The sequence below is a fragment of the Pelodiscus sinensis genome, chromosome 9, assembly GCF_049634645.1.
Source record: "Pelodiscus sinensis isolate JC-2024 chromosome 9, ASM4963464v1, whole genome shotgun sequence".
NCBI lineage: Eukaryota > Metazoa > Chordata > Testudines > Trionychidae > Pelodiscus > Pelodiscus sinensis.
Genome location: NC_134719.1, coordinates 46,036,705 through 46,061,870, shown reverse-complemented (window position 1 = coordinate 46,061,870; position 25,166 = coordinate 46,036,705). Strand labels below are relative to the sequence as shown.

The following is a 25,166-nucleotide window of genomic DNA, read 5'->3' as shown; positions in this document are numbered from 1 at the left end:
CAAGTGCTTTTGAAAAAGACGAGATAACTATGTTTGCAAACATATAATGCAATGTAAAATAGCCTGGAAATATTCATGAGCACCCAAGAGTTACTTAACTGTTGTATGATAGAAGACCCCTTACTAAGACGTGCTGCATCTCAGCTTTATTTTTTATTTTTTTTCAAGTCTTGTTCTGTTTTCTGTGAACATTGTTAGTGTTTCGACTATTATATTTTTGTCTCTTTTTTTCATTAAGAATAAATAGCCCCCAAATATGGCTGTTTCGGGTTTTCATTGATCACTGTGTTTCCAACAAACAACTCCCCATCAAGCACCTGACAAGTATGTTTAGGATCGAGATGGCCACCCCCTCCCTCCCTCGCGATGTGCGAGCCGTGTTATTTGCAGGAAGTGATTGGACAAGATGTTACCCGGGAATTCCAGGCTGGACTTTCCATCCTAGGAAAAGGACAGGAGGGGTAGGAGATTGCCTTTCGCTGTTGTAAGAAACAAAAAGATTCTCTCCTGCGCCGCCCCCATTTGTGGATTGTGCAGCCCCCGCCTCTTCCTAACTGGGAACTATTGTCAGTTGCTTTATGTCCCCACTTTGCTCTACTTTCAGCTTTGGTTGACCGAAATGGCTTGAAACCTCTTCCAGAAAGCTGCCTGTGCAGCCTCTTGTGGTGCTACGATCTAGATCGTTTGAACGTCAGCGCTGCCTTCTGGTAACGTTACACATCCAACCGAATTTCGTTTGTGCACTAATGTCACTCCTTATGCATTCGGATGGGCGAGCGCTGGTTCGAAGCTACATTCTCCTTGCCTCATTTTAGTAATTGGATCGAAATGAACATTCACATCTGGCAAGTAAATAGACTGTAGCCATATTAAGCAGAACGTGCACAAACCTCTGAAACTCCTTGGGGTCGCCTTACTAGCGAATAGTGAATGAACGTTTATGGGGTAGTGCGGTGTTTAGATAGCCCTATGTATGCATGCAAATGCATAGAGGGGGATTTTTATTGCAGGGAAACGTCAAAACCCTAAATGAACCGATCTGCTGCAATTAGAAGTATCCAAAGGTGGAATCTCATCGGGTTTGTGGCTCGGGGAATCAAATACCTTTTAATTTAAACACCCACAAGCAACCGGTCCCCCTTGTTGTCAAAATAGGGGTATCCATCGCTCTTGGTTATCTTAACAGCAGGGGAATTTCCAATGGAAGGTCTAGTTATGTCATCTCCACTACAATAACAACAGTGAAATAAAGCATGGCATTCTTAAGGCATGACGCAGCAGGTATCTTGTTAGAAGTCTTACATAGTCTCTGCCTCTCGCTCCCATTAGGGCGTTAGTAATGGGAAGAAGATATTTTATATATAATATGTTTTCTATAGGAAATCATTAGATTAGGAGAAATGCGTCGAAGGATCATTTCGATGCGTTTTGCAAATACAATCCGTCCATAAAAATGCTGGCGCTGATGCTAGCATGGAATCGCTCTCTGCCCCTTTCTGTTTTGTGAGAGGAACAATGCTCCTCCCCAGTAAACAGAAAAGACACGGAAAGTGCTGGCGTCCCAAGCAGATTCAAAATAAAGCAAGCCACTAAGTCTATTGATCTGTCCGTGCACAGGTCAATTGCAAGGCAGATGCAGATGCTGCGATTAAAGCTCTCCAGTCTCAAGGACTGTTCTTGCCATTGACAGGGCTGGCTGTAAACTCCCGGGTTGTAAGTGGATTCGATGACAAACTTTTAAAAAGTCTCACCTCTGAGCATATTATGGAAATAAAATGGACCTCGTGTCATTAACGAAACGTTGTGTAATTATTTTTATCACCCACCCTCAAACACCTATCCTGCAAAAAGACGGTAATGCTTTCAGTATCATAACCCTTTAATTACTTTCCCTCCTTGACACCTGCTTCATCAGTCACTACAGATGAGTTGTTGTAACATGAGACCGCGGTACAGACTGCAGATCCAAGTTAAAATACGGTGGGAACTGCAAGTTAACAAGCCTCCCCGAATGCAGCCTCGGAAACCATAATTTCAGGCGTTTCACGCATTACGGTGCAAGCCATCGAGCTGTTTTAAGGACCGGGGAGAGATCTGTAGCCAATACAACACGAGCCGAGCCTTCGCCAGCCATGATATGACTGACGAGATTCCCATTTGAAAGAACCCGACGGGCACCGTGGCGCGGGGAGGGACACGTCAGACACACCATACTCCTGTTTTGTCTGCAGCGTGAACTCCGTTCGCCCCGGCAGCTGTTTGTTGACAACTACCACAACTGCGCGAGTCTGGGCAAAGTAGGGAGCGCGCGGAACTTGCCAACGCGCGCGTCAGACGCCCGAGCCTGTGCCAGGCGCGACACCTTCCCGCACGAGGGCTGGAGCGATTGCTCTTCGCCCTGGGGAGATGCTGAGACCCCCGCACCCCAAAGGCGCTCTCGGGCTTTGGGACTCATTGGCGTTCTCTGCTGCGCCGAGCAGAGACCCGTGCTGGCTCCAGGCACTGAACGGCCACGTTGCTTAGGAGAGAAGAGCTGATTGTTACATGAGGGGGCGGGGGGAGTCATCTAGTATTCCCGGTCCAGCACCCACTGTCCCCACCGCTGGGATTCTCACAGGAGCCCCAGCCCCCTGGAAACGCACTCTATGAATAACTGGTGAGAAAGAAGCGAGCGCTGCCCTCCCCTACGCGCGTGCTGGGAAACCCGCGGCTCCTGGCGCGTGCTAGGTGTTGGCCTGCCCCCGTAAGGAGAGGGGCTCTCCCTATTGTTCGCCACGGTTCCGAGCCCGGGAAGCAGTTGTCAGCCGTGCCCTCACCTAAGAACCGATCATCCCGATTCTTCTTGGCATCTGCTTTTATTCTAATGGGTTAAATTGGCTTCGGTTTCACAATTACCCGAGGTTTGGCTGCGCTGTAGTGTGTGACAACTCCCAGTTTCATCGGGTTTGGCAACGCGAGGCTATTCCGCACATCCGTACATCAGCTCCCATCAGATCAGGCTGCAGTTTGCTGGTTAGGCGCTGCATCTGAGAGGGGTTCTTTGTATCGGAGAGGGCAGGGCCAGGGCAGTGCGATTTTCAGAAAAAAGTGCAGCCATGGCCGCAGCTGAGTGAAGTTGCTGCTCTGTTGTGGATCGGCGCAAACCGAAATGCTGACGCGATGGGAGAATTATGCTCCGTGCCGTATTTCCACAGCCCTCCCGTCCCCGCTGCTGTTTTAAAAAACCCTAATATGTTATTTGCTTTACTAGTTTTCTTTACAACCAGCTCCCCATTAGCATCTCAGCTGATTAGAAAGGAGGCAGAGCTGTATCAGGAGAGATTACTGAGTTATAGCAGGAAAATCCAGCTAACCGGCTACCTTTGGGAGGTGCGTTTTCTTTTCTGTGCTTTTGGTGTTTATTTGTTTAGAAAAAACATTTTGAAGCGCAAACCCAAAAGTAACGGGCAGGTATAAGTGTCTGTGGCAAGAGGTCAGAGGTTAGAAATTCACGTCAATTCTGTGGTAGAGGCTGTGGCGTGGGACACGGAGAGGAAAAATATCTTTCCAGCAAGCAGCTTGTTGACTTTAATTAACACAGGGATTCTCGGCTAGGAACAAGGAACAACTCTCCATCTACTGGCTAGATGATTACGTCTCGTCTCCTTCCAAAACCCAATCCTCACTTAAGAAGGGCAGAGTTTTGAGGGAAGCTGCTAAGGTCTTAAGGTAAGAACCTGCCGGCGTGTTTGCTAAGAATACAGCTATTTAGACCTCACGAGTGTCATTCGCTTGTTTTTTTTTTGTAGCAGCACAGAATGGCGTTTCCCCAGGTGTATTCGCAGGCGACATTTGGTACATGTGAGTGTGTTTTAATCTGGAAATAGCAGCCTTCGAAGATTGAGCCATTCTTCTAAATAAAAGAGGCGGCGGGGGAGGGAAGATTATTCTGGGGATTTTTTTGAAGCTTCTTTATCAGATACACCAAAATATGACCAATTCCCCGGGAAGCGTCGGGACCTTGTTCTGATTACAACCAGCATGCAAATACAACTGGGTTCACAGAAAACCATTAACAAGCTAACCATGCTGAGCCTCTCCAGTCTGAACACCACAGTTCGGTGCTAGGTTATCATCTTGCTCTGCCTCTTTCTTTCGGACGTGTGATTATGAGCGTAGTGGTTACTCCCCGTTTGGCTCTGTGTTTAGCATTATTGTGCCGCATTACTTGTAATTAAAATAACCTCTCCTCCAGCCAATGGATTCGTACACATTTCCAGGTTACCGGGAGATACAGTCGCTTTGCTCTGCCAGGGCTTCCCCCCTCTAATTGTTCTATAAAGCTACTCGGTGTTGCTCAAAGACCTAGAGCCGGGGGGAGAGGGGCTGGTTTTGTGACTCTCCGAGGTAGCAGGGCACCAGCTTTCTCCGGGTCTGTCCGTTCGGGAATTGCCCGCAGAACACCGATGGGAATTCTTAGCAGACCGCAGCCGCTGGCAAAATGCGGGTACTAGCAGAGGTGATTTCGGACATCGAAGCGGCTCGGTCCCCAGCAATTGCGCGTTCTTAGAGCGCAGTTCATTTACAGCCCGCAAATAGCTATGTCCGAGCCCACTGCGGAAGGGCTGGGGGTGGAGAGACATTCAGATCCCCCCTGTGTGCCTCAGGTGCCTGCATTAGCCGCGGATTTTGTGGGAGGATTAGACTGATCGGTAAACGCCTTTCTCCCATCACTGCCTTCCAGAGCAGAAAACATTCAGGGCTGCAAATGTCACTGGAGCCGCCGCACTCCAAGGCCCGGCTATCAAAGGTGCTGCTGGTTGGGGGTGGGGAGCTGTTTGCTTATTTAATTACCCGGAATCGATTACATGGGAGATCGCTGGAAAAGGGCGGTCAGGTGAAAGAGGCGGTGTGCAGATTTGTCCTGTCTGTGGTCAGGTGGCCACCCCTCGATCCGGCTCGCCAAAGGAACACTAACACCCCCGCTAGCATCGCCATGGTGCGGTTTTCCCAAAATCAGCAAACGCCTGATTTCAGGCAGACTAAGGCAAAACGGCCTCTGCTTACAGCCCTCCTGCTGGAATGCCCCCCCCCCTTCTGATTAGCATTTGTTAGTTAAGAATGTCTAGGTAGAGCTTGTCCTAAATCCTCAGCACTCTGCACCAGATCCGCTCACGCCGTAAGATGCTGTAAGATGCTGTAGCCAGTAGCCAGTGGCAAGAAGAACACGGTCTCGATTACAAGACGGACACAAACGATCGCACGCCTGAAACCTGGTCGGGGCGCATGCTAATTACAAAGCTGGGAATGGCTTCTCCACTCGGAGGAGCAATTCAATGGGAGCGCCGAAGCGGAGGCACGGGCTGGGTTTTGTGATCGCTGCGACGCGTTCAGTGTCGCGACAGAGACAGAGCGACGTTTGGATGGTCTCGGAAACAATAGACTCCGTCTTCCCACTTTGGTCGGAGAGTCCCAGCCACGCCCTGCCTCTGTTTTTGTCACGACACATCGGAAATAGCACGGCACGCTGCGAAAATAGCCCCAGTGTTACCCCGCAATGTTGGACCCTTCCTAAAATGCCTCTGCGAGGGACAAGCGCGGGGGGGAGGGGAGGAGGGAGCCCTGTTAAATGAGAAACCAAATTTAGACTCAATTCGGCGCTCGTATGAATCGATTCCCAGGGGATAATCGTTCCATTGGAAGTGAAAGGTCCTGCCGGCTGGGTTTAAATGATGAATTCTCTCTCCCACCCACCCAACCGAACCCAGCCAGCAACCCCCCCCCCCCCCAGCCTCCTGCTATGATAGCTGTCTGCAGCCCACCAGCCTGCCCGAGAGCAGCAGCGCTTCAAGCTACAAAGAGACACGAAATCTTAAGAAGCCTGAAGCCGATTTACCTTGGTCTTCTACGGGCCTTTTGGGAATGGAGAAGTCACGTTTGATGCTACCCACAAACTTTTCGTGTCGCTCGAGGTCAGGAGCGGTGCCCACGTGAGGGTGTTAAGCAGAAGGCAGCTTTCAGACCCTCCTGGCCTGCTTTGCTGGAGCAGCAGCAGCCAGCGTCTCCTTAACCGTAGCTGATGGAGCAGAAAGGAAGGACTCTAATTAATTAAGTGGGCCCATTTGTAAGGGGGTTAGTCACTTCAGAGTTCGGTTATGGGATCGGCCCAATTACTCACAAGAGCGCAGTTGAGCCAAGCTCGTGATAGAAATGTATCAACCGGGGCGGGGGAGGGGGAGGGGGACGGGGTGTTGGTCTTTCTCAAACGCCCTGCCAGCTCGGAAGCGTCCCCTGGCCTGCACCTGCGGGCTGTTCACTGGGGCCGTTAGCAGACAGAGCGGGGAGGAAAGGGGAGTGCTCCAACTGTCCAAGAGCACTTCGCCTGGGCGCGCCCGGGGGCTGGTGCGGAAAACCCGCGGCCGGCGGGACGGGCAGGCCAGGAGAGGACAGAGGTCAAGAAGGGGCCCGGTGCCGGGAGGCCTGCGACGCAGGACACTCGTTCCCGGGCTCGGCGACCTGCCTTTATTTCCAGTCCGGTTCCAGGGGCGGGTTCACACTAGCCCACTCCTCCCGAAGCGCTGAGCTGCCTCGGGCTCAGCCTCCGGCAGCGCACAGCAGCGCGTATGCCCGGGCTGGAGGGACCCCGGCTGGGTTCTGGAGGAGAGAAAAAGCTCCCCCGCTAGCTGCCCACAGGAATATTTGGGAGGAGATCAAGAAAATGCTCAGGCCAGGCCACACTCGTTAGACGCGCAGCGGTAGCGGGGATGTTTATACACTCGCTCTGTTTGGAGTAATACTTCCCAGAAACGCTCTAGGAGCTACACGCCCCCCAGCGCACACACGCTTGGAGGGGTGTTTCCGGCCACACAGTCTTTCTGCAAACGGCTGGACTCCCCTCCGGCGGAGCGCGCCCTCCTCCCCTAAGCCCTTTGCCCTCTCATTGCAGTCTTCGGGAGGCAGCGAAGTCTTGGCTTGCGAGGCCTTTTGCTGAAGCTTCACCTTGGCACACTTGCTGGCAGTCCCGGCAAGTGTGTTTCCCCTCCGCGCCGTGTCTTCCTTGGTGGGAGGGGGGCAAGGGATCGCAGAGGCAACTTTTCCACCTCCTGACCTGGTCTGGGCATCCCGGCGATCAATAGGTTGAACATTTCGAAATTCCTCCGCAAACCGCGCCCGCGGCCCCGGGCTCCTTCCCCTAGTTTACCCTGTTCGTGTGGCTTGCGGGGCTAATTGACTTGTTTCCCCCAAGGAGAACCTGCTCCTGCGAACACCCCCCTCAGACAACGACTGCTTTTCAGGAGACTGTGGGGTGTGTGGAAGGGACAGTCCCTCACCCCTTTGTGTCTGGCGTATCGTTTTACAGCGATTACTCTCCCATTAGAACAACAACCAGAAAACCTACCACAAAACCAAAAAGTTGATTTCCATCCAAAAGGGCTAATTACATTACTTACAGTAAATAGCAGCCCTGCTGTCCAGGGTCTAGCGTGCCAACCGAGACAAAAATCCCGGCTTATTTCACTTGATTGGCTTCATCTTTGTGTGAAATTGTAGCTTAGGAGCCGCGTTCTGGCCCGGGGAGGAGCGCAGCCGCACAGTCGGCAAGTGCCCTCCATCTCCACCGCGGAGGGGGGAAGAAGGGAGGCTGTGCGGCTGCCTGGGCGGAGGGGACTCCGGGGGCTCCCCCTAGGAGGAGTGCGGAAGGAGAGGCGGGCTGGGGGGTGTTGTCACGAGCCAGGCTGAGGAAGGCCCCCAAGGGAGGCCGGGGAGCAGAGCTGCCGCCAGGAAGATCCTGCGGCAGGGATTGAGGTGTCAGGAAACAGCCTGCAGCTGTTGCGGAGAAGGGTGTGAAAAGTCCGCGGGGAGAGGAGATCGCAGGCCCCGCACCGGCTGCCCGGCCAAAGCCCCTGCAGGCGGCCCGCCGACAGGTCCCAGGGCGCCCTCCTTGCCCTGACACTGCCCCGCCAGCTTAAGCGTCCAGCCCGCGTAGCGCCCAGGCCGGGGGCTGCGCCCGGCAGGACCGAACACGCTGGGGAGTTTCAAGCCGCCCTGAGAGGGGCCAGGGCTGCTCAGGGTGACGGATCCCAGGGGCCGGGCCGGGGCAAGGGGAGCGGAGCCAGCCCGCGCTTGCTGATCTCTGCCCGCAGCCTCCCTCCGCCCGAAGCCAGGGGCCGTTTCGTCTTTCCCGGGCCACTGTAACTGCTGGGGCGCTATCTGAGCGCCTCGCGCTGAATAGCACTGCTGGCAGGTTCCAGCCGCTCCCCGCAATAGCAACTTCCCCCGCGCCCCCGGAGGGTCTCCTCATAGCCCTGCCGCCCCCAAGTGCCCGCGTGGGGGGAGCCTGAGATCTGCAAGCCGGCCGGCCCCACCAGCGGAGGCATAAACACTGCACGATCCTGCACTGCTGGGGGCAAAGGTTGCAGGGCCAAGGGGAGAGAGACACCAAAACAGCCCAGTCGCGCCGCCCGGCTCTCCAGCCCCGCACAGGATGCTCTGAGTTTCCTTGGTCTCTGTAACACCCTTTCCCGGGCAACTCCTGGGAGAGAGAAGGGGGGAGGGCGAGAGTTTGGGCTGGGATGGAGGGTGTAGACCCCCCCAATCGGCATGTTTGTCACTGCTTGCCCATCTCTAGGGGGCTGAGAGGAGTATGACAGGTCTTTGTTGTCTGAATAAAAATCAGTGGCAGCTCTAGGGAGAGAACTCCTCCTACTAAATTATCAAAAATGGGCTGGCTTTAGTCTCTTAACAAATTGGACAGAGCTCCGGAAAGCAGCAGTCCCAAATCCAACCTACAGGCACTGGGAACTTTAAAGCAACCAGGGACTGCTGAAAATAGCACTTCTTTTTGCTTTCTTTGTGTTCAAAACTAGTTCCTTTCCCGACCGGGTTGGCTGTCCCTCGTTCCAAGTCTCCAGGCAGGAGCCCCGCTCTCCAGCGCAGTCACAGAGTCTCCTGCTTGCGTTCGTTACTCTGATTCTATTTTTTTCATCTCCCCCTTGTTTGTTTTCTGCACATCTTCAGGAAGCCTTCGGTGCTCGTGAGAAGAGAAGCCACTATTGCAAACTCCCTCTGCCGTGCCGGGAGCCTTGGCGTGGACATTTTGGATGCCCTAAAAACTCTGGGGTCTGTATATGGAAATAGTGGGGTGCAGAGCAGAAGAAAATACTTGTCCTTTCCGTCCCCCAGCCATGCTTTTCCACGGGATCTCCGGAGGCCACATCCAAGGAATCATGGAGGAGATGGAGAGGAGATCCAAAACCGAGTCCCGCCTGGCCAAAGGCGGGCAGATGAACGGCCGGGAAACGGTAAGAAAGCAGCTAAGGTAGCCCTTTAAAGGGCACAAATGCAAGGCACTAACCTGCACCCTGATAGACAATCTGGGAGAAGAGAGAGACTCTGCTCCCTCCCTCCTCCAGTCCCTCGCGGCGCTTCGGTTCAGAAACATTTCGGCAGCTCCCATTTAAACTCCGGCCGCTCTCTAATGGAGGCTGTTTTGCTGAGAGGCTGAGCCGTGCCTCTGCCTAACATTTGTGTGTGTGTGTGTGTGTGTGCGCGCGCGCTCAGCTGACTCATAAGAGGGAAAATATTTTAAGTTTCATAAGAGGGACACGTTATAACTCATTACAGCGGAGCAGACTTCTGGCTCCTGGGAGCTTCGCTTTTTCGTTGACCCAGGGGTTTGGGCCGGGTTTGGGAAATGTGCCTTTCTCCCTTTGCAGCCCTGGCACTAAACTGGGATGCAGAAAATATTGGCAGCAAATTGGTTTGTTTTCTTCGAGGCAAGGGGCGGCGTGGACAGGGAGCAGCATCGCTGAACGTTGTTTCCTACGATAACTTGTCTGGAAACAATCTCTCTTTTCTTAGCAATGATAATCGGGAGAAACGGTCGCCCGGCTTCATGCAGTATCTTCTGCAAAGAGACTGGATTCCGCCTTACTCCTACTTCCAGGGCTTCCGTTGAGCACTGGGGACACAAAGTAACCGCTTGGGAAACGGCTCTACCGTTTTGGGCTGTGCTGGGATCCCCCTTTCCCCGATTAAATAAACTCCCGAGGATTTGGCAATGTTAATTCAATTCTAACCTCCCCTGTTGCAAAAAGAAAAAAAACCCATCCAACTGCGTTTGTATTTTCAGCTAAAAATAATTCGGTGATAAGAACAGATGGATTTTTTTAAAATAAAAACAAAACAAAAAGCGCCCAACAAACCCAAACGTGTTAAGTTTGTTTGGAGGTTTGTTTGTTATTTACAATACCCCATCCATCTCCGTTTCTTATTACTGGGATTTCTTGTGGAAAACAGGCCAACGGAAACTTGACCAAGTTCATTAACGAAAAGAAAAGGCAATAATGTTCAGGAAGAAAATCCTCCCTGGGCACCTTCTTTTCATGGGGATCCTGCTTTAACATTTCGATCGTTCTCGGGGACTTCTTCATAGACTCTTTTCCCATCATTTCTGCTTCATGTGGCCTATTTGCATTTAGAAGTGGGGTTTAAAATAATTTAAGCGGTGTTGAAATTTAACAGGAATTGTAATTGGGAATCGCTCCACGGTTGCACATTTCCAGTGCAGCAAGGGGATCTTTTCCTACTGGTAGCCTGGACTTCCTAGCACCAAAAGGTGCCATTTTAAAGCTAACGGGGAAACTACAGACAACTCTATATTTTCTCCAGTCAGGACTAGAAAGTAATCCGTTTCCGTTTCCTAGTGAGGCCTAATCACCGGGCTACAGGTACTGACGTGAAGTTGCATCGTCAGATAAGGTTTAATGGGCTAACACCCATTAAATCCTTCCCCAGGGGAGATGGTCTGTTCCCCTCAAAAGCCAGCGCAAATGCAGCCAGTTCGGTTTCCTTTCCAGCAGCTGGGAGGTCTGGTCCGCCTGTGAGCTCAGCCTACAGTTCCTGCGGATCCCAGATTCCAGCCTCCCCGCCCCCCGCTTGTCTGGATGTCCTCTCTCACCCACTTTTGTGCGGTTGTTTTGCAGAACATGCCCCCCATGAGTCCCGAGAAGCCTGCTCTGTGTGCTGGTTGTGGAGGGAAGATCTCAGACAGATATTACCTGCTGGCTGTTGACAAACAATGGCACCTCAGGTGTCTTAAATGCTGTGAATGTAAACTGGCCTTGGAGTCAGAACTCACCTGCTTTGCCAAGGACGGCAGTATTTACTGCAAGGAGGATTACTACAGGTACAGATTCAGGCCTTACCCGTGCAAACGCGCATCTTTGCTCAGAACAGCAGGGGCCGAGCCGCTCCTCTCTGGCGAGGTACAAATAGGCAGAGACGCGTCATTTATAGACCTGTGGCTTTAGGGCCACTGCATCTCACGTGCCCCCCTCTGGAAACGTCGCCCGTGGAACTTATTGACGGGGGATGCCGAGAGAGCCGAAGTGAAAGCACGTTACGGTGTAAACATCCCCGGGGGGCACAGGCGGTTCCCACTGGCGTAAGCGCTGGGAAGTCACTGCCCAAGTGCCACACAAAAGTGTCGCTTGTGTTTCTTTCCCGTTCCCGCAGGGCCGGGGAGGGGTTGGGCCAGGTCTCCCAGCTAACGGGGAACAGCTATTGTCAGATTTGGAGAATGCAGCGGAGAATAGCGGGGGCAGCTGTTAGCGGGGTAACACACCGAGCCCGTCCCTGGCAACTCAGGCCTGGGTTTGAATTCTCATCGGGCAGTGTCTCTGCGCGGGCGGAATTCCCAGCAGAGTGCAGCTTGGGGTGTTTTTGCTTTTCTGCCCCCCCCCATCCCGTGCCCAGTTCCCTCTGCCCCTCACTAGGGCTTAGCGTGGGAGGAGCGCAAGGGGAGTGAGAACAAGCCGGGAGGGGGTATATAAAGATCACTGTCCCGAGGAAATCAAAAGTGGGCGATTTCTGGTCCAGGCTCGTTTTCTCACTCGCAAAATTTCTACCGAGCCCAACGCGTTTGCATTAGCCGGAGAGCCTACGGGGAAGGCTGGGCTCCGCGGGGAACAGTTGCAAGACTTGGCGGGTAAATATTATTAGGCTCAGTTAGGAAGAGAAGGAGGCGTGAGCTAGGCAGTACCTGGCGCTTGCCCTGGCCTTTCTGGTTGATACCCACTTTTCTCTTTTCCTCAGAAGGTTCTCCGTGCAGAGATGTGCCCGCTGCCACCTTGGGATCTCAGCCTCCGAAATGGTCATGAGAGCCAGGGAGTCGGTTTATCACTTGAGCTGCTTCACCTGCACCACCTGCAACAAGACTCTGACCACGGGCGATCACTTTGGCATGAAGGACAACCTGGTTTACTGCAGGGCCCATTTCGAGACCCTTTTGCAAGGCGAATACCCCCCGCAGCTGAGCTACACCGAGCTGGCTGCCAAGAGCGGAGGGCTGGCGCTGCCTTACTTCAATGGCACCGGCACAGTCCAGAAAGGGAGGCCCAGGAAGAGAAAAAGCCCAGCCTTGGGAGTGGACATCGTCAGTTACAACTCAGGTGGGAACGGTGCCCTGAACCTTTTACTCACAGACAGGGGCCTTCTCAGACGTGCCCCGTCCATCCCCAGCCAGGCAGCGCGACTGTAACTCAGCCAGGCCAAATCTTGCTTAGCCATTGGAAAATCAAACAAACCGTCCTCTGAGGGCCGGAGCCCTCGCGGGAAACCGAACAGCAGCCCTTCTAAAAGGGCTGTCCGCCTCTATTAATGTCACTTCCCAGGGCAAACACAGCGCCCCGCGCCCAGCCCTAAGTCTCGGGCGATGCGGTTGTTTTGCCCGTTTGAAGTGAAAATCAAACCCTTAGCCACTCGGACCCCGATTCAGGGTCACCCACACTGAGCCACATACAAGAAACCCGGAGGGAGTAAGTCTGGTGTCCGCAGGCCTACACACAGGCCTTCATGTGACTCCGCAGCTGCTCAGCAGCGGTAACCCCCATTCCTGGGCCCAGTTTTGCTGGCACATTTCCCCCCAGCAGTTCTCTACAGCGGGACGGTCCCCACGAAATTCACAAGGAGCGAGGAAAGGAGGGGGGGGGCAGCACGGCTGTTTGAAAGGCTTCTCGCGCCAGGCGCTTTGCCATCAAGTGTCAGGGGCCCGAATGGAGCCGTCCCGACCAGTCCCCCGACAGGCGGGGCAGGGTTAGCCGAGCGCTCCCCAGCGAGTCTCGCGTGGCCCTGCCACTCGGCCGGCGCGGGGGTTGTGCAGCGAGCAGCTTGGCGCGCCCTCGGGTAGGCAGGCAGGCTTGGACCCCGGTGCGCGGGATGCGGAGTGGTGACCCGCAGCCTGACCGGGAAAGGCTCCTGGCGGCGTGTCCCTCGCCACTTGGCACCGCGCTGCGCTGGCCCCGCGGAGGGCACCCAGACAAGGGGACTGCTGAGCTCTGTGAAGCCGCCCCCGGCCGGCCTGGAGCCTGCTCGCAAGTCCAGCCTGTTGCCGCCGAAACAGAGCGCTCCCTCCCGCTCCCCGCCGCAGGCAGGCGCGCCTTTGGGGCTGTCGGTGGAGAGGGCCTGGCTGCGGAGCTGCTTAGCCGAGCGAGGCTATTTCAGCTCCTCTGATGCGTGGGCAGCGGAGCCAGGGCCAGCAGCGCATTAATTGTTCTGGTTAATTGGAGATGACATTGGAATCCCTGGCTGCTGAGCGGCCCCTCATCAGTTCCCGAAGCTGGACCCGGCAGTCCGGGCTCTAGCTGCCAGGGGCGGACTGCGGGCCAGGAGCGCAGCTCGGGCTCCCCTCCTCGCCCGCGCGCTCCCGGGACACCCCTCGTTTGTAGAGACAACTGGCTGCTGGCGTTGGGGCCGGGCGCTCGGGGAAAGGCGCGAACAGCGGCCACAGCGAACAGCGCTTGGGGCACGAAGCGGGGCGCGATGAGACGCGTTGGTGAAGGCAGCTGTGGGGCCTCCGCTGGGCTCCAGTCTGCTCGCTCTTTCGCCGCCTCCTCCCCACGAAGGGAGTCGAGGTGAGCGGGGCAGCTCCCTGCCAAGGGGAACGCGCCCCCCTGTCCCCCGGAACGCAGAGTTTACCCCGGGCAAAGTGCGAAGTAAACGGCGCGGCTCCTCCCCGGTTCTTTGAACTCGGTCAAGATGCGCCAACTTGTTACTGGGCGCAGGCAAATAGGGTTTGGTTCGGCGGCAGCGGCCCGGGGAGACGTGGAAAGGCCGGCGCGGGCACATGGCCTGGAGAAAGTACATTTTACAGCCAAACGAAAGACGAGTTAGTGGTGATAATTCCAACCCCGTGACCGATTTCCCTTTCGCATGCAGGCAAGCAACAGACGCCGGTGGGTCTAGGATGCCATGAACTAGACAGCATCGCCCCGTACCAGAAAAGAAAAGACACGTGCATTATGCAGCCACTTAAAATACATTTGCCCTCGTCTGCCTTTGGATTCAGGATGGAGAACGATTCTTTTCTGTAACTGTCTCCAAAGGGTAACGAATCTAACTAGAAGTAAATGTACAGGGCTAAAAACATGAACTTAAAGCAACTGGGACACGTACACGGGTCGGGGTTTAAAGATACATCCTTTCCCAGCGCGGAGCAGAGTCGAAAAGGCAGGATGCTAGGGTAACTTTCTTTCAGATATTAGCCAAAACACGTGCTGGCTTTATCTGGAATCCTGAATAGTGATTCTCTAGTGCAACACAACAGGATAGAAAGGACGAGCTGAAAGTCTTGTCAGGCGCGGTGCATTTGATTTTAAAAGGCCTCACTAAATAACCTCAGTCGGTAGCAAGGCAGCAAAAAGGCTTTTCCTCGTGGTGGTATTTCATTAAATTCTTCGAAAGAAAACCAGTAAGTTTTCCCACCTCTAAAATATTCTAATTCCAACAAGTCTATCCTTACTTTTCAAACTCCAACATGTTCGAAGTGCTAGATGAATGTGGCAGTGACCCCTAGTGGCATTTGAAGGCAGAACTCGTTAAAGAACTGCCTTGATCAGATCAGTACTAAAACCGAACATCTATTAGTCTTTAGATGTTTAACTGCAATCTGATACCATGGTGATTTCCTGAACATGGCCACTAGTGCTCAGTGATTGTTTTGTCGCTTAGCTCTAATTCACTGTGAAAAAATCTCTAAATTTAAGAAGTGAACCCTAGAACATAACTCAAACATTTCCATAATGCATTTGGGCTAAAATCTCAAGTCTTGAAGGCTGAACTGGACAGCTAGACAGAAGCGGATACTTGCATTAAAAGTTAGATTGTAACTGAGGATGTAACAGAATCTGAAGAGGGGCCAAAAACTAATCTTTTCAATAAATCAAGAAGCCTTCTGAATCAAAACACATCTTTCATCCTTTTCATATTGCAAGACATAGGTCATTATGGAAGCAACCCCAGTTTTAAAAATAGAATGAAATGTATTGCTAGCCCTGATTCAGCAAACATACAATGGAGAAAAAAAGATTCTCAAACAAGATTGTGTTAGGTTATGTGTGTACTGTTTATGGATGTGTGTGATTATATTTTATACATACACCCACACAAAGAGGAAGGAAAGTGTTGTGGCTAGAGACACTGGAATAGAGATCTAGCAGAACTGGGTTTTGTTCTTGGTTCTGACACAATCTTCTTTTGTGATTTTGGTTGAATCATTTAATCTCTTTGTTTTTCTGTTCCTCAACTTTAAACTGGAGACATAACAATGCTTCAGAGAGTTCTGAAGCTAATTTCATTAATATTTGTGAGGGGCTCAGTTATTACAGCAATAAGTGTCCTATAAATTCATTTATTTGATCCATATTAGCTGCTATATGTGAGAAATAATTTCTATTTTGAGAATAACCGCATTAAACAATTGTCCTAAGGATAGAAAGATAATCAAAACCAAAAAGCATAAATTATCTAAAAATGAAGGCCATTTTTCTTTCACTATGGCAAAGTTTTGCAGAGCTATTGCTCAAGGATTCACACTTTTATGGAGTGTAAATGTAATAGCTATGCAAAGTGTATTTGGTGAGCTCTTGGCAGTGGGAAAAGTATTGTACTGTCCATTTTAAAAAAAGATGGTGCAAAGATGCATGTAGTAATGTATTGTGTGAGTGTTAGCTAAAACTTAGGTTTTCAGGCAATGAGTGCTGTTTCAGCCATGTAGAAAATAGACAGGTGTAATTATTATATAAATTGGGATTTTCAAAGGTAGATATGAGCCTGTCTCCCATTGACTTAGGGATCTTTGAAAAGCCAAGCCATAATAAATAAATAACTGCTCAGAAACCATGGTGATGAATATCCTATAACAGTGTAGACAGATAGATAGAGAAATTGGCATTGTTGCTGCATAACTTGATTGCTTTAGTGAAAAATGGCCTGCAACTGGCTAAAATAACTTCTTGGAGAGCCAGATTCTGATACGCTGGTTCACCCTGAATATGATTTTACTATTCAGTCTCGCTGAAGGCAGTAGCACTGTATGTGGAATAAAGTATTACTGAGAAAGATAAAAAATATTGGAAACCTGGTCCTAACTTACTTCCAAGGTAATTTCTACTTCAAGATGGTTTCAGAGCTGTCACTTTATTTTCTTTGAAAGTACAGATATGACTTTAATTGCAGCTAGAATCTCTTCCATCCTGGGTGAGCTTTCACCTGAACCTTTGTTCATGTGTTTTCCAGCTAGCATATGTAACTGTTGATTTGTCTCTTAATTCAATAGGGAGCAAAGCTCTGAAAAGGCTTGTGTTTTTTATTTTTGGGGGAGTTGAAAGTTGTTTTTAGCACTGCAAGTCTCAGAGGCTCTATTGACTGATGCAATGCAAAGCATTAACTATGGGCTTTTCATATTTTGGGGGGGTGGGTGTGTAGGAGTTGGCTGTCTGGTCAATAAATCCAGCAGTAGGGAAGTAGACCAAAAAAATTCAAATTTATTAATGAAAACAGGGATAATTTACATGATACATTTGTAACTATTTTTATTATTTTTTTAATCCCTATTATTTTTACGTGACAATCAGGCTTGTCCCCTGTGAGATTGAGGTGGTTTTGTACGATATGAGCCTGACATTTATCAGATTGTTTTTCAGGCCAAACAGTAAAACATGGATGATTTTGTTATTTTCCTTGGCATCTGTGTCATTTCTGTCCCAAGAATAGGCAGTGACCCAGCACTATCCCTGGCTCGGTGTGCAACTCAGTAATCTGTAATTTATTTCTCAATCAAAGTCACAGTAGCAACCTTACATATCATTAAATCAAGGCAGAGCTTTAGCTTTGTTAGCTGGTGGTTGGTCATTCTGCAAAATGCTCTCTCTGAATGCATTTATTTTGAGTTTTATCAATTAACAGTTCAGTATTTATATTTATGAAAACAAGCCTTCCCATCCCTGCTGCTGATTTGGGAGGATTCAAAATGTTGGTTTGATATTTGCTCTTCTCTCAAGCTAAGGTGGTTTCAATGAGTGACATTTTAAATGACTCTTTGGCAATACAACAAAACCCTTCCTCACCAGAGGGACCTAAAATTTAATTCCAAAGAAGTGAAATTTAGCAGATTTGCCCTGTCCTCCATATACTGTTTCCTTACCAGGTGTCTACCCAGGAGCTATAATAAATGCTAAAAACAGGAAAGGGCCATCCTCCTGATCTTTATTTGTTGATCTAAATCCCACTTTCTGTCCATCCCAATACAATATTAGCTCAATCCTCTCTTTTCCAAAAAGAGCATGTGATTTTGGAAACTTGCCTTAGATTTATTTACACCAGTAAATAAATAGATTCATTTTCATCACCAACTTCTTGTTGTGTCATGTTGTTTACTGATCAGGTTGTAATGAGAATGAGGCAGATCACCTGGACAGAGACCAGCAGCCTTACCCCCCCTCTCAGAAGACTAAACGCATGCGCACCTCCTTCAAACACCACCAGCTCCGCACCATGAAGTCCTACTTTGCTATCAACCACAATCCAGATGCCAAGGATCTCAAGCAGCTTGCCCAGAAAACGGGCCTGACCAAGAGAGTTCTGCAGGTAAGAAGCCACCATCACCAGCTTTGACAAAACTCCCTTCCCTCTGCCAATACAATAGTATCTCCCTTATTTAGACTGTTATACGTATATCTCTTCTTAGTGGAATATTGCTGTGTCCCTAGGGAGTGTGCATAGAACTTACCGGGTAAAATACTGTATGGCAAAAGTGCCCAGTGTATAGCTCACTACCCAGATTCAGGCCACAGCATTTTACAATGTGGGTTATGATCAGCCTCATCCTTGATATGAAGGAACTCTCCAGAGTCTACAAGCCCCATGTCACTATGTGGTGACCTCTATAGGAAGGAGATAGAAGCAACTGGCTCCATTTTACCCAAATCAAGTGCAGTCTTTGGGTTCCCTTTAAGTTGCCGCTGTGGCCCTTGGTTGGGCAAAGTCTGGTTTTCCCTGGGATACAGCAAACAATCTTTGGCAGATATGATCCTCTGGGTCCAAATTGCTCCCTTTCTCCATGTCTATCACTAAGGACCTTCATAGTAAAATCAACAGTTAATCACTCCCCTGCCAAAGATACTCCTCCCCCTGCCAAAAAATCACAGTAAAACACCTGTAAATCTCTGCTCACTGTGTGCTAGTGAAGTTAAAGGGAGGTATCTAGTGCTGTGTGCAATGCACAGAGGGCAGGGATCAAGGCAGAGGGAGACTCTATTAGCATGATTTGCTTGCCTGTGTTACATGTCACCTAAAATATTTAAAATGAGCCCACGGCTATGTATGGTAGAGAAGAACTAGGAAACCCATATTAATAACTAGTGCTATAAGGGATGGCGTAATTTCCCCTTCTTAAGTGACCAGACTTTAAAAATGGTCACAAAAGTTTACCAGCTCAAGCACAAAATCCTTACCCATCCTTTACCATGATGACCTAGGTAATAGAAAAAACATCTCCTCACCCCCAAGGATATGTTACTTGCCCATTCAAAAAGTTACTCTCCTTGGATGAGTGGGTAAGAAGAATTCTGCAAGGCTGCTCTAAGAGATCATGGGCTTCAATATGCCATTAATCAGCACACACAGTGCAAGGCCTAGAGTACAGATGCCTTTGTATGATGGAAATGATACAAGCTAGCAGTAAACAAAGATGTAGAGTTACGTAGATGACTTGCCAAACAAAAACAAACATACAAATACATAAAAGCAAAAACGAAAAGCAAACATCGGTAAAGAAATCAATTGGGATTGGTTTGCAGGTTTGGTTCCAAAACGCAAGAGCCAAATTCAGAAGGAACCTTTTGCGGCAGGAGAATGGGGGTGTCGATAAAGCTGATGGCACGTCACTTCCGGCACCGCCCTCAGCAGACAGCAGCGCACTCACTCCACCCGGCACTGCGACCACTTTAACAGACCTGACCAATCCCACTATCACTGTAGTGACATCAGTGACCTCTAACTTGGACAGCCACGAATCCGGGAGCCCCTCACAAACTACCTTAACGAACCTTTTCTAACATTTGAGTTTTTTTATTATTATTCTTTATTATTATTTACAAGACTTTATTTTTTTTAAACAAACCCACAAAATATTTGGAAAAAACAAACAGCTTGGTGTGTAGCATCTGCAGCCACTTGGCAAATGAGTTTGCAGTAATATGTCTCCATTATAAATGAACATATTTTGTCTATAAATTGTATTTGGATTTTTTTTAATTCATCAGGAAAATTAAAGGAAGGTTATGAATCATTCTAATAAGTGCCTCTTAAAATTGTATATTACTTATTTCCAGAATCTTGGGGGGAGTCACAAGGGAAAAGAAAATTATGTTCCCATTCTGATAACCTGTTAAAAAGGCCTTTTACACTTCATTTAAAACTAATAGTTTGCTGCTCCAGGATTGTATGTGCATTTATGGAGTTTCAGAGTCCTAATTCTAACTTTATTTCCATAATACATGTTTAAGTTTCAAACTATGTATTTTTGACACCCACAAAACAAATCAAATTAGGAATTAGAATAGAGGCATTCCAAGTATCAATACTTTTTCTTCTTCTTTTTGTATAAATATTAGTTATGAACTTGACCCTGTATTCATTGAGCACCCAAAATTCCCATGCAGGTCAACAAACCCAACCCTGCAAGCCATTCATCCATGTAGAATGTCGATTGACATCAATGAGAGTAGGGCAAGGATGGAGGACTTGCAGAATTAGGCTCAGTGGGAGTGGAGTGTGGGTAAAGATTGCGAGATCAGGCCCTTGGTCTGTGAATTCTGCGTTATGCACACCCAGTACCCTGGATCCTGCAAACACTTATGCTCCAGAGTAACTTTGTGCATGTATGGAGTCTCACTGAAATAAACAACAGAGGAACTACTCAAATGAAAAATCCTACTGATTTTAATGGGTTTTCTTACATGAAAAAAGTTATTCTGGTGCATGACTGTTTGTGGACTTGGGCCTCAAGGCTGAATAATTCAATACAAGTATTAGCGTTGTATAGGCAAAATTTCATTTTTCCCTCTCTGCCGTAAATGCCACTGATTTCAATCTCAAAAATGAAAACAATCCACTCTACATGGCTGTGATCCTGCACCATTAAAGCCAATGGGAGATTTGCCATTAACTTTAGTGATTGTAGGAAGAAATTCTAAAAGTATACACGTGTTTTTTACTACGACAATTCTTGACAAATTAAATTTTTTCAGGGAAGATGGAAATAAGCAAAATATAATTTATTAAGATGTTTAAGGAAACTGATGTTAGTACATTTTACTCATGCTATTTTGAATTTACTTTAGATGTTTCATGAGATTGTATCAGACACTTTGTTTAATACATGAACTTAAATCTTTAGTACATTAATATTTCTAATATATACTTTAGTTTTTTAACTTTTGTATAAAGGAAAAATGCATTAGAAGAATTCTTATGAAATTTGGAATTGGCAGCGGATAGCTTTGAGGCAGATAAACTCAGAAGTCCTTGTGGATGCTGATCTAATTACATTTCCTAGTTTACAATAGCAATTTTTCTTTCTTTTTTTTATTTTAATTAAGCTAAAAGTCTGAATGGTCTGGGCAGTGGTGAATGTTCATTTGTTCCCTTTTATTGTAGTTAAAAACAATTAGACTGTGGAAAGTCTCAGAAACAACCAGTCAGTCAAGATCTACATCTTGCTTTTAGTGGATTGTTAAGAATAACTTTGCACATAGAATCCACTTTTTAGACCACATCAAATTTCTCTGTTGGTGGTGAAAGTGGCTATTTAATATATTTTAAAGGTGTCCTTTTTGGCTGTAGAAATGTGTGGTTATGTATTGACAGTTCACTGCCCACATTAAAGTGCATTATTGTAACTTTTGCTCAGGGTTTTTAGAAAATTAGCACAGAAAAGTAGCTTATTTTTTAAAAAAAGATGGAAGAGATGTTAACACTGTAATAGAAGAAAGGTGTGTTTGCCATTATATATTTAGCAAGTATGGTTATCATCTTCTATGGAGCTTAAATCTTGACTTTTCCAATTTCTATTACCTTATGGGCATTTACCACTAACCAGACCAAACAACCTTGGTAAGGCTGAGATCTTTATTAATACACTTTTACAGGTAAAATATTGATACTTATAAATTTTGTTCTTTGACAGAACAATATATGGTACTATAGATCTACTTTATTAAGTAGACTAATTATAACTCAGTTCTACTATGTGCCTTATGATATAACTTGGGAGTAAGTTTGTGAAAAATCAGGATATATGTGTTGTTTGTTAAATTAACTGTTTTAAGCCCTTTTGACACCTCACTAGTTTTGTACTGTTTTACCTCTTATTTCTGAAACTCTTTTTATGGTGTATCCTGTTAGAGGGGACAAACATGTCATAGAAAGCAGTTGTGCACTCTTTCAGATATAGTTGATAAATTCAATAATCTTATATATTGAGCTTCGTGTTTATAGTACAGTAAGTGGTCTAGCAAAATTGTCCATGTTTCTTTGTTAATTGATAAATGCATTGTATAGAAACTATTTCCCCTAAATATTTATGGACCAAACAATTGTGATATATCCTATTAAATTTGTGTGAATAAATCATTTTGGATCCAAGGAGTTTTATTGCCCATCAGTTTTTTTTAATTTAAAGTCTATCTGTACCAATGTGTCTCTGCATTTTCACTATGAATGAATGAATGAATGAATGAATGAATGAATGAATGAATGGTGTAAAAAATGGGAATGCAAGCTTATAAATGTGATTTCTTTTTAGGTTTTCACTTTCTCCATAGTAAATGTACTTTTTTGCACATGAAAAGTAATGCCCCATTGATTTGATATTGCAACCTTATTTTAGGCTTTTAAAACTCAATAACTAGCAGCTAAAGTAATTGCATGAAAAATATAACAAATAATTATGGTGAAGTGAATCAAGATTTAATGCTAGGTATATTGAACACAAACTAGAATTGCAGACCCCTAAAAGCCAGGTTGCTCTGTAGTTTAATAAATTGTCACTATGATTTCTTTCAGGGAGAACAAATCTTGGGGCATTACAGCCAAACATCCCGACGTTTGAAAATTCCCTAAAGTATTAAAAGAAGGGGAAAAGTTTGATCGGAAATCCACTGCAGTGAAGACAAAGACATTATTAGGTTATGATAATCATACATTTAAAAATATATTGAGCCAAAAATTAAAACATAAAATAAAAGACTCAAATGTCATTTCCTGAATGTTAACAAAACACATGTTATTTTATGGTGTTTAAATATCAGAACAAAAGGATTAAACAATTTGTATGGTATTAAAAACAAATTCAGAGAAACTGTGTATAAAAGCAGAGCAACCTGGCAGCAAATATACCCAGCCCATATTTGAAGACAATTCTTCTTTAAAAAAAATAAAAGTCACATTTGTCAAGCACAAGTACTTGTAAAATAAAATCCCAATGCATTCATTCCACCTGCTTGCTAATGTGTATTAGTCATATCTGTTAAATGGCATATTGTAAATTCAGAGAAAAAACTTTTCATTCATTTAAGATCATAGGGATCAAAACCCAGTAATTTTAGTACGATTGTTTCTGACTTCTTTTTTTAATAAGACAAAGAAATCTGCATGCACTTTTCCATCTGTCACCAATAGTGTACATTTCTGTATGATGAATTTTCTCTTTGATGTTTCTTGTATACTAAATAGCTTTCATTAATAAACATTTTATTTGATGCAAACATAGTTAACTTTATGTAAACACATATCTAACCATTGATATTAATTTTAATTCAGTTTTTGAAAAGAAACAGTATAGTACATTTCTATCATGTTATACATAGGAAACCAAAATAACGAAGTGGCAATATTATTGCAAAGTGTAAAATTATTTCTTTTAGTGTTTACATTTTTAATTTTCTTCTCTTCATTTGTTGTGTACAATTGACATATTTAAAACAAAATTAATAATAATTCCATCAGCCTCAACAACAAAAATAAACAATAAAATCAGCATAGGAAAGCATATGCAGTATAGGATGCAAAACCATCAATGACTTTTTAGAATACAGCGGTATAATTTATGGAATCCTGCAACGTTTACATCTTCACTATGCAACGAACACATTTGTTGAACTGTTAAGAACAGGCTGTCCTAAGAAAGAGCTGATCTTTGTCCATTCCAAATCACAGCTGAGTTTAACAAGACAACAAGCAAGTGTAAAAATAACAAATTCTTTAGTAATGAGGTTTTGTAATTGTTCAAAGTACTATTTGCAGAAAGTTTTTTTAAACTATATTGCTATTTAGCTGTATATCCAAAGCATATGTTAAACAAATTAACATATGCAAGACTTGCCAGAAAACCTTTTCATGAAGATGAAATTTTTATTATATAGAAATGAACCCTATGTAAACAATGTAACTTTTATGAATACTGACAGACATTAAATATTTCACTTACATGTACATCCTCAGCATTTTGAATGTTTTCTTAAACTCTGAGTTTCTGAATAAGAAAAAGAAAATCCAAACAACATCATGCATTATTAACAGCATAATACAAAATTGCACACAGATTACTTCAATAATCTTCTGAAAATCAGTAACTAGAATATGCAAGCTGTAGTTAGCTATAATTTACTAGTGGCAGTTATGTTTATATAACATTTTTACATTACGTGATTACATAATGTTGAAAAAAATTATCACCTAGGCCTTCAGCTTGAGAATTTTAAGTCTCGTTAAACTATGTTGTTGTATAAAACAATTAAATGACAGAAAGCAATAAGTCAAATCACGCCATACTATTCATTCCTTCTGCTGGGCTTAGACAAATAATGTAATTACAAACATTAAGAAATTGATCTAACCAGTAGGAGACATCATAGTGGTGGCTTGGGAGGCAGAAGGGAGGTGGGGCTGGAAAGTATCAATTCCCTGTAAATTCCTGTACTAATATATACGTTAGTGTTTATTATCACTACTAAATGGATTCACAACTCTTGTCCGTTAATTCTTGGAGCATACTTTCATTAAAACCTCTATCCTGTACACTGCCCATTTTCATCTGATTTAAAAGAGGGAGGGGAGATAAAATTGTTTTAGGTAAAAGCTCTAGGTGAAATCTTGACTCCATTAAAGACAGTGGCAAAACTCCCATTGACTTCAGTAAGGCCGACATTTCATCTCTCCCATCTAACTAGTGCTTTTGGGGCAGATTCTGCTAATTAATTCATACTCAGAACTACTATTGACTCCAATCAGAGTAATACACACGGTGCTATGGCTCATCTAGAGATTTAGACTAATTATATTTGTTCCAAGCAGGACCCTACTTGTTTAGCACAGGAAGAGGTGAGCAAGTTAAAATGATAGGGACTGAAACAGAAAATTAGGGTTGACAGGTGTCTGGTATTGGCCCGGACAGTCTGGTATTTGCAGCTTCTGTCCGGTAAAACCCCCCAGAAAATACTGGACATGTAAAATAGGACATTCATCCCGTGCCGCATCTGGTCGGGGCAGAGGGCGTGTGGGGATTTAAAGGCACAGTGACCCTTTTTTTGTGCAGCTGTTTTGTTTTGTTTTGCTCAACCAATTTTTTTCCCGCCATGTTCGGTATTTTTTGTGAAACTATCTGGCAACCTGACAGAAAATGAGGAACTATTTGTAAACAAGAAAAACAGATTAGTATTTGCAAAAGCATGGGATGTAGAAAATGAGAGGTTTTTTTGCGGAGGAAGTATTCATACTCCTGTTTGCAGTGGACAAATATTCACATCACAAGCACAAACATCTCTACGCATTCAGCACTACATGGCACC

General features: G+C 46.4%; 1 protein-coding gene and 2 long non-coding RNA genes across 7 annotated transcripts in view; 1 reads left to right on the top strand and 2 right to left on the bottom strand.

Moving 5' to 3' along the window:
* Positions 1 to 8,768, bottom strand: part of LOC142830602 (uncharacterized) — a 38,606-nt gene extending 29,838 nt beyond the window's left edge. Inside the window, exons 1-2 of the long non-coding RNA XR_012905988.1 lie at positions 7,431 to 8,768; positions 5,876 to 6,055 (exon numbers count right to left, since the gene is read on the bottom strand). This is a non-coding gene — a long non-coding RNA (uncharacterized LOC142830602). The remainder of the gene's footprint in view (positions 1 to 5,875; positions 6,056 to 7,430) is intronic.
* On the top strand, positions 3,545 to 23,811 carry LHX9 (LIM homeobox 9). 5 transcript variants are annotated; one of them, XM_006124650.4, is made up of 6 exons: positions 3,545 to 3,708; positions 8,998 to 9,281; positions 10,965 to 11,167; positions 12,076 to 12,431; positions 17,702 to 17,904; positions 19,116 to 21,978. In XM_006124650.4, exons 2-6 carry the CDS (start codon positions 9,108 to 9,110, stop codon positions 19,371 to 19,373), a joined length of 1,194 nt encoding a protein of 397 aa, XP_006124712.1. In that variant the 5' UTR covers positions 3,545 to 3,708; positions 8,998 to 9,107; the 3' UTR covers positions 19,374 to 21,978. The 5 variants fall into 5 exon arrangements, with proteins under 5 accessions (XP_006124712.1, XP_006124714.1, XP_006124710.1 ...); XM_006124652.4 differs by lacking the exon at positions 3,545 to 3,708 and having other exon boundaries at positions 8,762 to 9,281; positions 12,079 to 12,431; positions 19,116 to 21,983; XM_006124648.4 differs by lacking the exon at positions 3,545 to 3,708 and having other exon boundaries at positions 8,770 to 9,281.
* Positions 23,723 to 25,166, bottom strand: part of LOC112544212 (uncharacterized) — a 107,325-nt gene continuing 105,881 nt past the window's right edge. Inside the window, exon 5 of the long non-coding RNA XR_012905987.1 lies at positions 23,723 to 23,851. This is a non-coding gene — a long non-coding RNA (uncharacterized LOC112544212). The remainder of the gene's footprint in view (positions 23,852 to 25,166) is intronic.